This window comes from Acanthopagrus latus, chromosome 22 (assembly GCF_904848185.1).
Source record: "Acanthopagrus latus isolate v.2019 chromosome 22, fAcaLat1.1, whole genome shotgun sequence".
Lineage (NCBI taxonomy): Eukaryota > Metazoa > Chordata > Actinopteri > Spariformes > Sparidae > Acanthopagrus > Acanthopagrus latus.
Genome location: NC_051060.1, coordinates 12,190,158 through 12,206,155, shown reverse-complemented (window position 1 = coordinate 12,206,155; position 15,998 = coordinate 12,190,158). Strand labels below are relative to the sequence as shown.

The 15,998-nt window shown below is 43.4% G+C and overlaps 1 protein-coding gene across 3 annotated transcripts in view; it reads right to left on the bottom strand.

The window, feature by feature from the left end:
• gphnb (gephyrin b) overlaps window positions 1-15,998 on the bottom strand; it is a 106,783-nt gene that overhangs the window by 25,009 nt on the left and 65,776 nt on the right. For 2 of the 3 annotated variants that reach the window (XM_037087031.1, XM_037087032.1), the window contains exons 9-10: window positions 3,060-3,101; window positions 398-472 (exon numbers count right to left, since the gene is read on the bottom strand). The exons of the other annotated variant lie outside the window; for it this stretch is intronic. In XM_037087031.1, the coding sequence (XP_036942926.1) occupies window positions 398-472; window positions 3,060-3,101 (117 nt within the window). The remainder of the gene's footprint in view (window positions 1-397; window positions 473-3,059; window positions 3,102-15,998) is intronic. 3 annotated transcript variants of the gene reach the window in all.

Genomic DNA, 15,998 nt, shown 5'->3' with positions numbered 1-15,998 from the left:
GTCAATGAGACATCCAGACACAGCTCACATGTTGATACCACGTGTAAATGCATTATATTGTCGTCTACACTGTCAGCATGAGCCCGCTTTGGTCTTTCGCACTGTGACATCTTCACTTGTCTGTATTTTAAGTTCTATTTCCTCCATATCTTCCACTACAGCCTAACATCAGCTACCTTATACTGTGTTTATCGTCCTTGCTGTTTTTGGACTATCAGTGCTATAACTAGGGCTTGCCCAGTGCGATCTTGCATAGAAGTGCCTCTCTGCCTCAGCTGCCTCCCTGCCTGCGTACATGTGTGTTGGTGTGTGTCACTAGTGTGGTGAGGTGCTATGTGGGATGCCAGTGGCCTGCATGCCGGTAGATAAGAGGTTGGTAGAAGGTTAGTGGGTTTACCTGGTCCAAGGTAGAGTACCTTGACTTGAGCGTGATGACCTCATCCAGGTGAGCCCTGAATTCTCTCCGTGAGGCCTGGGGGAAGCCACAGGATAGTCACTCACCTTCATGCCACGCACACTCTCACACAGGTGCAGGCAAACAGGCATGCACGCCCACTCTGATCATTAACACAACATGTCAGTTAGTGGTGCTTTATAAAGAAGAAAAACACAGTTCTCACACACTCTCCTCATTTTGCACACATCAAAAGCACACACACACACACACACACACACACACACACACACACACACTCACATGCCAGAACTGAGCCAGTACTAACCTGACACACATTCTGCAATCGGATCAAAGGAAATTTAAAAATAAAAAGATGTGGCAAATAACTCACTGGAAAACCACCAATAACACAACAAAACCAAAGATGGATGAAGAACAGAACCAGTTCAGTGGATCTGCCAACAGTTCCTGTCGAGTGCTGCTACTGTGGACTGTTAGTTAAGGTGCAACTGGAAGTTGAGAAGTGAACCCAAGCGAGTGCTTGACTCCTGGTGGTACCCAAAGCCTCTGTCTGACAACATGTGACCAGCTGGGAGGAGGGTGAGATGGAATTTACAAGTAATGGCACTACAGTGATCCCGTTACAGTGACCTGATTGGTATTGAACTTTAAAGGAGCAATATGTAAGAATTTTAGTTGAAAACTAAAAAAAGGTTGTGAGGCAACAACACTTCTGACATCATGATGTCTACGTATTGTGCTGTAGAGATACTAGCTAGATATATAGCCCGGTCTCATCTCCTTTGCTAGCAGTGTAAATGCCATCATCCCCTAGTGCTCCGAGCTGGTGGAGAGCTGGCTGCCCAGCTAACTGAGCTCACTCGCTAATGGTAGTTACAGCTACTTAGTCTGGTGTCAATTCTTACGTACTGCACCTTTAAATCATACAACTAAGAGCACTGTAATTGGGTTACAATTCTTTCTTTCAGGAAAAGAGGCAGTGATTGGACTTTTAATGATCGTCATGATATTGATCCAGAACGAGGTGAATATAACGTAACTTGAAACAAGTTACGTAAAGAAGAAAAATATCACAATACATAATATGATAAACTACACTGAACTGGACAGGCCAGCATCGTAAACATTAAAGTGACTTTTAGATTAAAATAACAGCTTCAGTTCAATTAATTTTGACGGTACTCTGACTTGTATGTGGCAGACTGGTGTCTATGTTGGTCCCACACTACACTACGATCACTTGTACCTACACTATGTTAACTGGGCAGGCAGATTGGATCTGACAGGAGAAGTGCAGAATGCTTTACAGCACAACATGCATGTCACACAATGCCCACGATGTTGTTTTGGAGAAATATGCTCCTGGTTTTCCCTCTGATTTCCTCTAGCTGCTCCGTCTGCTGACTGATGCTAACTTTAGCTGCAGTTAGCTAGTTAGCTCATCTGGCATTACATCTGATAATATTTATTTGTATTTATGACAGGAGTATTGCACTCAAACTCCAGCAAATCGCACAAAAGTCCTATATAATGTTGCTTTAACTTAATTTCCAAGTTACCTTAAATATGCTCTACAGTGTATTTGGCATGTCTGCACTGCAATTTTTTGTTACTAAAGATAATATATTAGCCGTGCAGAAGTACTGATAAGGGTCTAAAACACATTACAGCTAATGTGTCCATGGTAATCAAATAATAGCAATTTAACTTGTTTATGAAGACAGGAAAACAAATGCATTATAATTACTTTTGGGGAAAGAGATTATTTCTCAAAAAACCCCAACAAAAAACAAATAAATTCCACTTTAATCTTCTCATATCATGTGTGATAGAAATAAAACCAAACATTACCTCCCACCACCTTTTATTAGATAATTCTATTTAAGTCCAAGCTCCAAACCCTTTTCCAGATTTCATTACTGTGCAATTACAGGTAATCAATGGATTCCAATATCACATTGGACAAGTGTCAGCACTCCTCCACGCCCTTGCACTGAGGCCATGTCTTCATCACTTACACATCAGAGTCATTGGGCCCTGACCAGAGTAACAAGCACAGGCTTTCAGCACATTTCCCATTTCCTTTTTTTTTTTTTTGTCTTTTACAAGTTGCTGTTTGTGTGAGTGTTAAAGGAACTGTGGTGTGTTCACAGAGTGGAGAAAAAACACACTTTGTTTGTGCAGGCAATCCCCTTTCATTCAAATACATAATTCAAGCATCTTTCAACTTCACTTCTGAGGTTGAAACGCAGTTGAGCAATATGCCAAGTGATGGAGGTTTGTTTGTTTCGGAGGGTGTGTGAGTGTGGAAAAACAAGGCGAGGGGTTAGATACAGTACGTGTGCCAGAATGAGGGCAACAGGACATTTTACTACAAGACAAAAAAAAAAAAAAAAAAAAAAAAAAAAATTTCAGACCACATCCACACAAACACAGAGAGGAGGAACAGAAAGGATCTGTGGGTAGAGAGACAGCAGGGGCACAGCAGGCAGGACAGCAGGCAACACAAGGGGGAGAGACAAGAAGTTTAGAGGGGGGAAGCAATCATGCCAGGCAGGAAGTCAGGTTGGAGAGGGAGGGGAGGAGGAACCGATGCCATGGTGACGGCCGTAACGATGCATTAGAACCCATGCAGGAGTACCTCAGCAATGCTTAGGGTGGATGAACAGGAGGGGAGCCGCGCCTGGTGCCGCGAGAGAGAGAGAGAGACGGGGGGGGGGAGAAGAGAAGAGGGTTAACAGAGCCAAAGCCGGGTTGAGCAAGGGGGACAGAGGCACACAGAGACTGACGGGTTGAGGCAGACAGCGCCCTCTGTCTTTCAGGAGGACATCTGCATGACAGGTCTCTGTGTGACTGTCTCAGATGGGCCAAGGCAGCCAAGGGCATGATGGACAGGACAGGACAGGACAGGACAGGACAGGATAGGACAGGACAGGTGAGGACAGCAGGTAGGAGTTGCATGGGGATCCAACCGCCCCATCGGAACAACAGGAGAAGAGGTTTCACGGGAAACATCACACATTTTGAACACTGTGGCAAATGCAGCTTAAATGTAGAATGTGTCAACGACTCTTGTCAAGCACGTGTGTTCACTCTGTCAAGCTTCCTCTGCTCTGAAAAGACAGTGTTGTGCTTCAATCTAACCATCAAACAAATCTAGGGCAATGTTTGAAATGTCATCACAAAAAAGATTGTCAAAGCAACACTTTGTCAATCTTAAAATGTATTGTGGAGAGTGTTTATTATTGGGTCTCATCCCAAATCGTCAAATACTTTTTGGGTTGGCATCAGACCAAAACCACCAATCAAAACCATCAGTATTTGGCGGCCCATTCACCGTCACCGTTTACAGTTAATATTTCTGTGTCTCATAGTCTCTGTACTATACTGACTTTTCTACAAAACGTGCCAAGTCACGTTCACATTACATCTCAATGACCTGACTTGCATATCGGGATGTTTAAAGGTGGTGGAATTACAGACGAGAAGGTTACCAAGCCACTGACCAAAGTTTGAGACTGTGTTTAAAACATTTGAAAATGTGAAACCACTAGATATTTTTAAGGAGAACCTGGGACAATTTCTAGCTGTGTTTGTGGCGACCGAAACAGGTATTTCAAGTCAAAGCAAGATGTTTGCCTAAACCTAACCAGACCATGAACAACCACAGCATTTACTCTGGCAACTGGGTTGGTGTTCAGGGGAATGAGACTCAACAATCAACCATCTTTCTCCTGAGTGACATAATCTTTCTTTAAGTGCATGTTCCATCAACTGGTTTAAACCAATTAACTAGACCATGCAAAGTACAGTTTCATCACAAGATCGCAGTGTAGTCCAGGCCACGCTATGCATGGCTGTAATAAACTGAGTCGAAGAAGTCGCGATGACAGAAAGAAATACAACCTCAAACAAAACCTCAAAGAAGACGACGGAACAAAATCAGCTGCCTTGGCCATGCGGGCCTACAAGGGAATGTGGGAATTAGATCAGGAGCGGGAATCTTATGGGAGCATTGCGGCAGACGCCGACAGCAGGTTCGCTTTCTTCATCTCCTTCACCAAAAGCAGAAACAGCTCATTAGTCATGTGAGTTCAAGTTCGCTCAGTCGGGGCTTATTTGAAAAAAGGTGTTTCCATCTCAAGTGCATTAACCACAATCAGTCTCCCGATTGTTGTGTACATACTCATCCTAATCCAGGATGGGAGCTCTCCACGTGACATGCTCTTTTGGCTGCACACAGAAAAACAACAAAGTGAAGACAGACTCCACTTCCTTATGGCTGAGCTGCTTTGTGCTTCAAGTCCCGAGCAGACACATTTACAAGTATTTATAACAGTTTCCTTCTTATGTAAGATGCCTTTAATTTACACAAAACATTCAACTGTGATATCACTGAAAACCCGCAGTTTTCTACCAGCAGTCACTTTTATGCTCATACAGTGACCAGAAAATACAAATTTAAAGGGCACATAAATCCAGATCAATTGTACCTGATATATAATGCAAACCTCACGACGAAACTGTACTGTACATAAGCCCTGCAATCAATAGTGTCAAACATTGATCCGAAATGTCTCCAGCTCAATATCCCCTTCTCCATTTATGTTTGACGCAGCCGACATCTAGCAATATGTGCACAACTAGAAATCCCACGGGAAATAAAAATGAGCCAGGAAATTGCTACATAATTTATTTCTAGCACCCGAAAGTATCAGCTGTAACGGCCCAACTGTGGTTTACTGGTTGGAGCGTTTTCATTCATGCTGTGGCGAGGCACTTTTAATAACAATGCCTCCACCAAAAGGCACATGAAGACTTTTATTACCAGCACTAATGAGACGAGAAAGAGGTTACATTTCTGCCTCTTTTATCGGGATTTCTTTTTTTTTTATTTTTCATTTTTTTACAGGAAGTTGCCCACACATTTCCGTAACAAATGACGGACGGATAATCCGATTTTAATGGTCACAATCATGATGTAAAACCATTATGCTGTTCATTTACTGGTGGGAGAGTTGTTCACTGTGTCCCAGACAGCGGCCACACAGAATTTCATTCGTGTGTTGTTGTTTTTTTTTTTTGTCAGACCATCAAAAATGAAAACGCAACACAAACATGGCCATCTGCGTTGGCAGAAGTTTTTGTTGGTCCGAGAAAATGACATATGACTGGGAAATCCATTTAAGAATATCACATCTATTCCTGGCAAAAATAATGGCTGGCAAGGAAAGCCAAGCTCACTGTGAATTATTACTAAAGTCATTAGATGAGTCCCGACCTTTCCTCATGAAGCAGTCACATTTTAGATTGTACAATAAATTGGCTGTTTAAAGCGGGGCTGTCAGGGAGATGAGCATCCCATCACCCCCTCTAATTGAAATGCTGTAGATTCACAGTAGTTGCCCTCATCAAACTCACTGCTCAGATAATGGACACTGGCAGGAAACCGCAGGAGGTTACAAATTGAAACTCGGGAGTGAAGTGCACAAGGATCCTAAATGCTGTGGCAGCAAGGTAGCGCTCTGTTAGGAGGGAGCTCAATTCACCAACATTGAATGAACCCTTTTGTCTTTCGAACAATGTGATTTCTGGACAGTAACATCCTCCAAATACCAGTCTTAAGTATTCTGACTCGACCTCCTGCACTTGTAAATCCACTATGTGTCGTATCGTGATGCCATTATACCATCTATTATAAGAACAAAATGTACATATTCAAATGAACTAAAATTATCAACAGAATGTGAAAAAAAACAACAGTTCTGATATCACGACGCTGACGTGTTCGGTTGCAGAGGTATCTGTTGAAGTAAGCATGCTAACCAGCTAGACCCGGCCCATCCCAGGAGAAAGCAACCGTGGTAGCCATGTAAAGACCAACACTGCCCCAGTGCTCGGAGCTCCCAGTCTGTACTGCTGGCTGCACCGCTTCTGAGCTAACGAGCCAACAGTAGCTTCAATTTGCAGCAGTAACAGGGTTATTATGATGTGATATGCTGCCCCTGATTTGAGTGTAAAATCTTACATACTGAACCTCGAAATTATACTGGTGTCTATTAGTGTCTGCCAGAGTGTAATTGTTGATATTACCACTAGGTTGGGAGCCAAAGTTAGAAAGGCCTGAACATTTTCAGAACACGACGTACACTTAAACTGATGTTGACTCTTCTTAGGTGAGCCTTCTTTTGGAACAGATGTTGGCAATTAATGTTTCTGCAAAGCACGCAACTGTTGAAACTCTGCATTTCTTCAAGTTGCAATTACACCGTTGCTTTTGGTTTTGTTTTCCATTTTATCTTGTGACAACTCTGGTTAGGGTTTAGGCACAAAAACCACCTGGTTTTAGGGTTCTGTGTTTTGGTTTAACATACCTGTTTCAGTCACTACAAAAAACAGTTCGAGTTTTTCTCAAAGTCCCCTTTAAAAATATCCAGTGGTTTCACACTTACAAACGTTGAAACACTCTCAAGCAATGGTCACTGCATGGTCGCCTCCTCATCACTACCATCTCCTCCACATCCTTATATAACAGTCAGGTAATAAGCATATAATGTGAATCTGACAAGGATTTAAAAAAACATTTTTTTTTTTTAGAAGTGTTATTATGGTCGAAGCCTATGACACCTACAAATGTGATCGTATCAGTTATTTGCAGAAACATTAACTGCCAACATTTTGTCCTGGCGACTGGACTGTTTGGTGGCTAAAACACTTTTTGCTTCTGGCTCCATCTATAACTGTAAATTTAGCTTCCTACACTCCTGCTGCTTCATCAAACTGGGGGCGGGCCGACTGGCATCTACTGATGGTAATATACCGATCATGGATAAGTAAACAAGGCTTGAGCTGCTTGTGCTGATATGTGCTGTTTTGCAGGAGATTATTTCCAAAATCTCGAGAATTTTACTTAAACTGGACCAAAGAAAGGACCAATATATCCTACATGTCTTTTCACATATAAAATGTGTATCTATATAAATATATATAAAACTTATAGATATGCTGCGTATCACACCCATAGTCATGAATATGTTATTAGATTAAACATTTCACATATCCAAACTGCATTATGGATTCAGTTTTATCATCCTAAACCTCTTTTAAATTATATCACACACTCTGACTGTGCAGGATTCTGATGACTTGGTGTCTTTACTTGTCAAATTAAGCTTGTGTGCTGTCAGTGCCTCAAACTGATTTGAAGTTTTTCTGCTTGCGTTTTCAAAACAGCAAGTTATTACAAAAAGAAGGCGCACTCTCCCAACGGAGAAAAAAAAAAAAAAACACGGTGGGAAAAGCAAAACAACCGGCAACCCTGGGCCCGGGCCAGAAGCATGTGCTGTGCGTGCCGCCGTTGTGCCGCCGTCATTCATCACTGCCCTCCTGTGGCCTTCTCCGTGTCTACATGTATTAGACATTAATGAGCTATCGAGTGAGTCGCCAGCGCGGCGGATAGTGAGAGCGAACACAGCTGATTCGAGAGGCCCGTGTTATGCTCCTCACCAGCTTCCCTCCTCCCTCCTTTCACGCTTCCTCTCATCGGCAGCCCACATGGTGACTGAGCGCGCTCAGTGCAGCTGGTCAGACAGTCTCATCCATCCCTTCTCACTGCCTTTCATTTCCTGTCTGTCTTCTCCCCCTCCGCTCTGTCTGTCCGACTCTTCGTCTCTCCTTCTCTTTCTCTCGCTAGTCCAAGCTCTCTCTTGTACTCGTTCCATTCTCTCGCCATCGCCCTGGAGGCAAACTCTCAGAGTCAGTGGGTGTGAGTAACTCGAGACAAATATAATATCTCAGACAATGCATGCAAACTTCACACATACGGATGCATGTTCACGATGCATGGAAACACATTTAAACACTCTTCGACAGCTGTGTACGGACAGCACTTCTCCATATCTCTGGTGTTTTTATTCTAAAAACAAAACAAAATTTAAAAAAAACACCCAAATCTGTACACACATGAACAAGCACGGTGGCCTCAGCTGAAGTGGTTTTGACTCCAGCGCCTTAAGCAATTTGACCCAAATGGTCTATGGGTGCTACGAGCCAAATAAAGCAACGGAGGGGGGCTAAATGTGTGTCCATTAATCAGAGACAAAAGAGCACTTTCCTTCTGGCTGTAGCCACGTTCATCCGCTCTCTGCAACAATATATCACGCGTATTAAAATACATCCTGTGTCCTATAGGACTCAGCTACCTCAGACGTCCCTCTGTATCTCACCCATCTTCACTTCCTTATTATATAAATCTTTTTATCTTTTCCACCCAGGTATTGAAAGCTGTTACGGGATATACGCTCCAGCTTGACATGCATGTTTTTTGTTTTTTGTTTGGTTTTCCCCGAGGCCGCGTAAAAGATCGAACTAAGCAGATTTCAGGAAAAAGAGGAAAGAGGAGCACAATGCAAAAATCTCCTCATGAGGCCTCGCAGTGTTGAGCCTTTAAAGTCTTATTTTCTCGCAAAAAATAAAACAATCTGTCAGCGCAATAAGAATGATACACTGTGTCTAGTTGGTCGAGTTAATATATTCTCTAAGATCACTTCAACATTTCTACAAAGGGGCTCTGTGGAGCTTCTGCGTTGAGGCGGAAGCCAGTCGTTTGTTTCTTGTCAGCGGACTCAAATCACATCCTTTTTACTGTCGTGGAAAGTCAGACCTGAGTCATTCACAGAGAAAGCCACAGTCCAGCAGCATTAAATCACTTTAACAAACGGTACTGAGGCTTGTATAGGCGACCAAGAGAGACGGGGGAAGATCTCATTTTTCACATCACGTCACAATCCGCTCTCATGTGTAGGTAAATTGCTGCAAATTGCTACACAGAGCCCCCTTAATTCTGCAGTAGCGACACGTGTTGTTCTCTCCAGTTTCAACATTTGAACCCTGGTAGGAAACAAACTGATTTCAACTGGACAGAGGTTGATATATAGATTTTTTGTCCTTTTTGTTGAGGGAACAGCTTGACATTTTAGAAATGTAGAGTACAATGACAAGACTGAGGCCACAATCATATCTCAAAGGTCAATTTTTAAGCTGGTGCCAGCCGCCAGTTAGCTCTTCTCAGCACAAAGACTGGACAACAGTGGGAACAGCTCGCTTGGCTCAGTCCAAAGGTACCGAAATCTGCCTAAAAGGACCTTTAAAGCTCACTTATTAACACACTAAAAGATCATTCTTTCTTAGTCTCACATTGCAACAGCAGCAAAAGGCATAGGAAAACAGAGAGCAATAAATATTAAGTAAAAGCCTGGTATGAACGAGAGGAAAATAAACTATTAAGAGCAGCATAAATATAAACAAGAAAAAAGGTGACAGTTTTTACTGTCGCACATAGGAATACTGAAATTAAACTGTTAAAATGGATGTAATTTCTTTTAGAGGTGTTAAAATGACACCTTGTGTTTTTTTTTACTGGGGGAGTCTAGTTGTTGCTGTGGGGTTGCCAAAAAACCGGCAGAGACTTCAGGAAGTCACTTCCCCCCCGCCAGGAAATGTTTGCCATAAACCATCGAGACAAACAGTGCTCATCCCTTCTCTTCTTTGAGAAAACGGACATGCTGATGAGAGTATTTTGTAACCTTTGACAAAGCCAGGCTCGCTGTTTCTACAGATTTTTTCTACAGTCTTTTTGCTGAGCTTGGCTAACCAGCTGCTTGAGAATGCTTCAAATTTACCTCACAGGCATGAGAGAGCTGGTCATTTTGAATATTTTCTCAAAAAGGAAGGTGGTTAGGTGTAAATATTTCACCAAATGTTGAACTACTCCATCGAGAAAATCAATTTTTCAGAGAGAAATTAAAAACGTACATGTTCTGGTGGTGCATCCTCGCTGTCAATTAGATGTTTGGTAAACAAAACCTGAACATTATTTATATCTGGGATTAACCAGCCCTGCGTGGATCTATTCTTCACACGCTGTGGCATCCTTTGTGTAATGTAGCATCATCGATATCGCTGCACCGGATGTATCGGTCGAGTGTCCACAGCCCCATCAATACCCTTCTGCTTCTCCTCGCTGTCAGCTGTTTAAAGCCATCATGGATTCTGAAGGTGCTGTTTGCACACTTCTCCATCCATATTGCCCTCATTACCATTTACAGTAGCGCTCCAGCTAAGCTGCTGTGTTGGGGACTGGAGGAAAGCACATGATGACTCCAGGGAGGAGGAATAACAGCTTAGGGGGAATCGGGATAAAGGCGTTTTTTTTATTTTTATTCCATTTTACGGTCAGGATAAAAGCAGCAGCTAAACGGGAGAAAAGGACGGGAGAGTGGCTCCTGCTTCTGAGTAGGTGGCTGATTGCTTGACTTCAACACTGATGGAGTGTGGAGTCCTGTGAGACCGCTTCATTGTCTCGCTCGCTCGTCCTCATCGTCCTTTCTCTTCCTCTTTTAATGTGTAACGTCCACCACCTTCTAACACTGCAGCCGCAAATTAAGCACACTTCATCCTTCCGCCTCTTTGTGTCCTGCAGCCCCTCTGCTAGTTCGAGCTAGTCAACAGTCCCGTCACTACATTACTCACCCCTTCTATCCCCTAAACTCATCCCTGGCCTGACAGCGTACCTCCTTCGGGCATCACCATCCTCATCAGCAGCAGCACACACTTATTCAAGAGCACAAATTACATTCAAAAACAACACACTGTGCACGCAATGCATCCACCCCCATTTCCACTCAGCTAATAATACAAAACCTTATTAAATAGGCACACAGATTACTTCTGCACACAGTCACATACACACACACACACACACACATACACACATACACACACACACACTACACTCAAAACCTGTAAACATTCACTCAGATATGCAGGAGGAAAGACACTACTTACCATCTTCTGCCTGGAGTCGGAACAGAATGAGCTCTCCGGCACATGCACACAAGAACACACACTCGCACACACACACACGTGCGCGCACACACTCTTTTACACACTCGCTAACTGGGAGAGGGTGAGCGAGAGAGCAAGAGGGAAAGAAAGAGCGAGAGAGAGAGAGAGAGAGAGACAGAGAGAGAGGACAATAAGAAGGGAAGGATAGGAGAGAGAGAGCGAGAGATAGATAGATAGATAGAGAGAGAGAGAGAGAGAGAGAGAGAGAGAGAGAGCAAAAGAGTGGCAAGGAAATGCAACAGCCAAAGAGACAATAAGGAGGAGGAGGAGAAGGAAGAGGAGAGGAGAAGGAGGAGGGGGAGGAGGGTATATAGCTGCACATACGGCGCTGCGCTAAATCATACACGCATGACTGAGGTCTGTGTGCGCGCATGTCTGTATGAGTGCTTCCCATGAGCTTCTGTGGAGGGGGAATGACGGATGTGACTCCCTCCTGAGCATCACACTCTCTCCCATTTTCTCCCCCTCACTCAGCCTCCTCTTTTTGTCGTTTTCATACTGATTTGAGATGATGGAGTCGAGGCAGAAGGAGGGATGGGGGGGGGTTTGGGTGAGCCACTGGACTTGCCTCGGGGATGGACAGATGGATACAGATAGACGAACAAACAGGGAGACAGACTGTGCAGCGCAGGCCTAGCTAGGCAAAACAAACAAAAAAAAAAGGTCCACGGTTTCCTGTGTGTTCCTTTCGTTTTTATCCAACTCCCCTACCCCACCTCCCGTTCCCTTTCAGTCCCTCGCCCTCTCTAACTCATTAGCTCTCCGTCCCCTTCACTCTCCTCCACACCCTCCCACTCCCTGTTCCTTCTCTCCTTCTCCCTTTCTTTTCTCCATCGCTCCATAATAAATCCTCCGCACCTCCAGCAGGCCAGAAGATGAGGAGTCACTTTTATGAGCCTTGCTGCACCGGAGGAAGACAATAACACATATCTAGTTGTCGCACACACATACACGGCAGCAGACACTCGAGCGGTCAATAATGTCAGGTAAAACCAAACGTGAGTAATTTCAGCGGCGCGCAGGGGCATATAACAAGTCCTATCTATCGTTTCCACAGGGGAATAAACCTGTAAGGAATGACGACACAGGCTGTAAAACGGAGCCGGAGAGTCACACTGCGCCAGGCCTCAATGTTCTCATCTCACCAGACCAACAAAACCGTCCAGTCACACTCGGTGCGGTACATGTAAACACAGTCTGATGTCACAAAAACAGCGGCGGAGCACAAAGACTTCTTTTAAAAACCAACACGACTGTCCTTACCTATTTAATGGGTGACAAATTAAAGGACAAACCACTAACAAGTGTCCTGTAGAAGAACAGAACAACTTAGCAGAGCTTGACACTGATCCAACAGGTCTTCGAAGTTTGTGGATGGGTTAACACCATTATCCCAAATAGTCTTATCAGGCCACAGCGTACAGTTCACAGCACTTTAATATAGGCGTAGATTTAGTTACACAAGTGACACCCACCGCCAGTCCGCTGTAATTTAATCATATCAGCTAAATATGCCTGATTCTTTTCACCAATATCCATTAAAAACTGCCTTATCTAACAATGTTAATCAAAGTGAGAAAAAAATCTTGGATCCCGCCACTTTATCCAGATCTGCACCAAGAGTTATTGGGCTCTGTTTCCTCCATCAACATTTCATAGACATTGGTTTTGTTTGTGTGTAATCCTACTGAGAAATGAACCAACCGAATAACAAACCAACAAACAAAACCACCACAAACCAATTCACAAACCATCAAACCCACCAACAAACCAAACAACCATCCAACCAACCACCATACACACTGATACTGGTGAAAACATAACCTAAACATAAAGAAAATAGAATGCATCTGAGCACTGTTTCCTGCATAAATCTAACAAATAAAAACATATTTTTTAATTGGTTACTGCGCTTTTCAAAGAAATGTGGCCTAAAAGGTAAAATAAATTAAAATGCAACTTAACATTTGTTCTTGTATTGTTGAGACCCTAACTCTAATCAAAATAATTAACTTCATAAACAGTCTTATTCTGTTCTGTGTTCTGTTGACACATAACTACCTTATCCCTAACTCAAAATTTGATCTCGGCAAGCTATCTTAAAGGATGTCTCAATGCGCCTCAAGGAGAGAGGAGGCTTGCCAGAGGAGCTATGACCGAGGATGCATACGTTTATCCTTTCCGAAAGCACACACTGGCTGTATGCAAACCAAGGTGGGAGCAGATCTCTACAAATATTCCTTTGTATTCATAAGTCGTATAATTTCTTTCAGCTGATCAAATGCGCGCAACACAAACATTCCTCAGTGACATTCACCTTGATAATATTTCACATTGTGTCACGTTGTGAATCGAATTATAAATAAATGTGCTGTCATCAACACCGTTATGCCCAACTCACGGAGAAGATAAAGAGCAGCCATAGACTACAACAGAAGAACGGACAGATGATGCAGCTGTGCCACATTTCATATTCAAATGCCAACATGGCTCTGAAGCACGGACATCTCATTTTGTTAAATACCCGCTGCCTCGACTCCTCGCTCTCCTCGTGCCTCTTTCTCGCCTCCTCCGCTCACATCACAGGCAGGAGGGATAGAAATGCGAGGGAAGGAGGTGAGGACGAGAATCGAGGACGCAGATTCGAGAGGAGTTTGACATTTTTTTTTTCCCCGGGTCTTGCAGTCTTTCTCTCAGGCTGCAAGCACAAACATCCACCAATCAGAGTTCAGGGCAGCAGTTTCTTTGCAGCCCGAGAGTCAAAACAAGGGGCAAAGAAACTCAGCAAAGACCTGACTTAGGTTTTTTAAAGCTTAATTGCAATGGGAGGCAGGAATATCTGAAAGCAACCTAATGAGAATATCCACATTCTTATCAGCCGGAGTGGACCCTACGAAGACTGTTCAAAGATATTTTAATGAGTAAATCAAACTAAAACAGTGAGTGTGTGCAGGGAAGGAACAATTATTGATCGTAACTATTTGACAAGAGGTCTGTGAGGACTTACAGCTGTGGCTGTGTCCTTCCCTACACCTTCTATTTCTTAGACAGAAGAAGATGAACAACATCTCATGGAGCTGGTGGGAGGACGTAAGGAAAACACCTCAAAATAAAACAGCTCAAGGCTCAAACTAAGTTTTATAATCCCTTACCGTATTTCTCAAAACTACAGACAAATGTCCACAAATGTGTATGTAACAGCTGTCCTGTAATCATCCTCCCCTGATACTGTATCAGATTTACTCAAGAGGACAGATGGAGGCATGTGCTAATGTCTGTATACGTGATGAGTGAGCCTGTGGGATATGGTTTGTTTACTGATTTACATTCTGAACATTCAAGAATATTTTAACAACAATACTGCAATTACTCAGTGATTCCTCCTGTCCTGTCGCAAAGCATCCAAAAATGAATAGTATTGGTTCAAAAGTATCTACACTATGTTTTCCAAAACAAAGAGACACACACACACACACACACACACACAAACACTCCCAAACCCCAGTCCCCAAGCTGACAGAGATGCACCCAGTGGACATTAGCCCTGCCACTCCAGCAGAACACACCCTACATCATCCTCACAGCTCGAAACACGGCCAAGGGGACACACACTCACGCTAACATGCATACACACACTTTCTACTGTATATTATGGACAGTACATCGGCACGTCCCCTCTGTCGGTCCGGGTTGCGGCAGGAGATGCTGCCGCGAGGTACACGCTGTGGATCATTGATCGGTCACACTACAGCTGACTGATTTGACATTGGAGCGCTGCTTACACATGCAGCCGGGGCATAAATCATTCATCTCCCTCTGTCTGATCACTTCACTCTGCCAATGATCCTCTGTCACTTCTCATTTGCAAGTGGCGATTCTGCGATCTGTGCACGGATCGGGCCCGAGACGAACCGCATGTGCAATTTTCTATTTATTTATTTTTTCACTCGTTTCACACACCATGACCGTCACATTTGTTCTGAGTGCTGTGAAAAATCCTGCAAGGGACAGATTACCATTCAATGGCCAAGCTTGTACTTGTGACTTTGAGGATACAGAGTGAATCTTGATTAGCCAAATGCAGAATAAGATCAAACAAATTAATGGGCTGTGTGATTGTAGCCCACAATGTACTATGGGTACAAGGTGGGTAAGGTGCATCATTATACTGTGAAGAAACTCACAAATTCATATCGTGATCAATTGAATGTCTAAAACTAGGAGTGGTGGGGGAGTGGAAGCTTTTTTTTGTTATATCTGTAGTAATGTTCTTGACAGCAAACAATTAATCAAATGCTCTGACAAAAAAATAAGAAAGGAGGGAAAGAACGCTTATGCATGACTGAAGCCTTCCACAAGGACCGGCTGATATATTGCTAAAGCTACGTGAGCTAGATGCACCAGAGTGGCAGAGAGGGTGCAGCCAAAATGCTAGCTTGACCACAATGAGACACAATGTGCGCTGTTTGGGTTAATTATGATAATGTTATTATGATAAAATACTCCAAACAGGTCGAAAATGCTCTTGTTTGCCGCAGTATGGATTACAGGTCTAGCTGTATAAATGAATGTATGAGCTGGCCTGCCTGCACACACGTGTTCTACATGCTCTTGTTCTGGCTCGCGGCAGTGACCAGAATGGCAATACGTCCATGGTGAAGGTCATCAGGAAGTG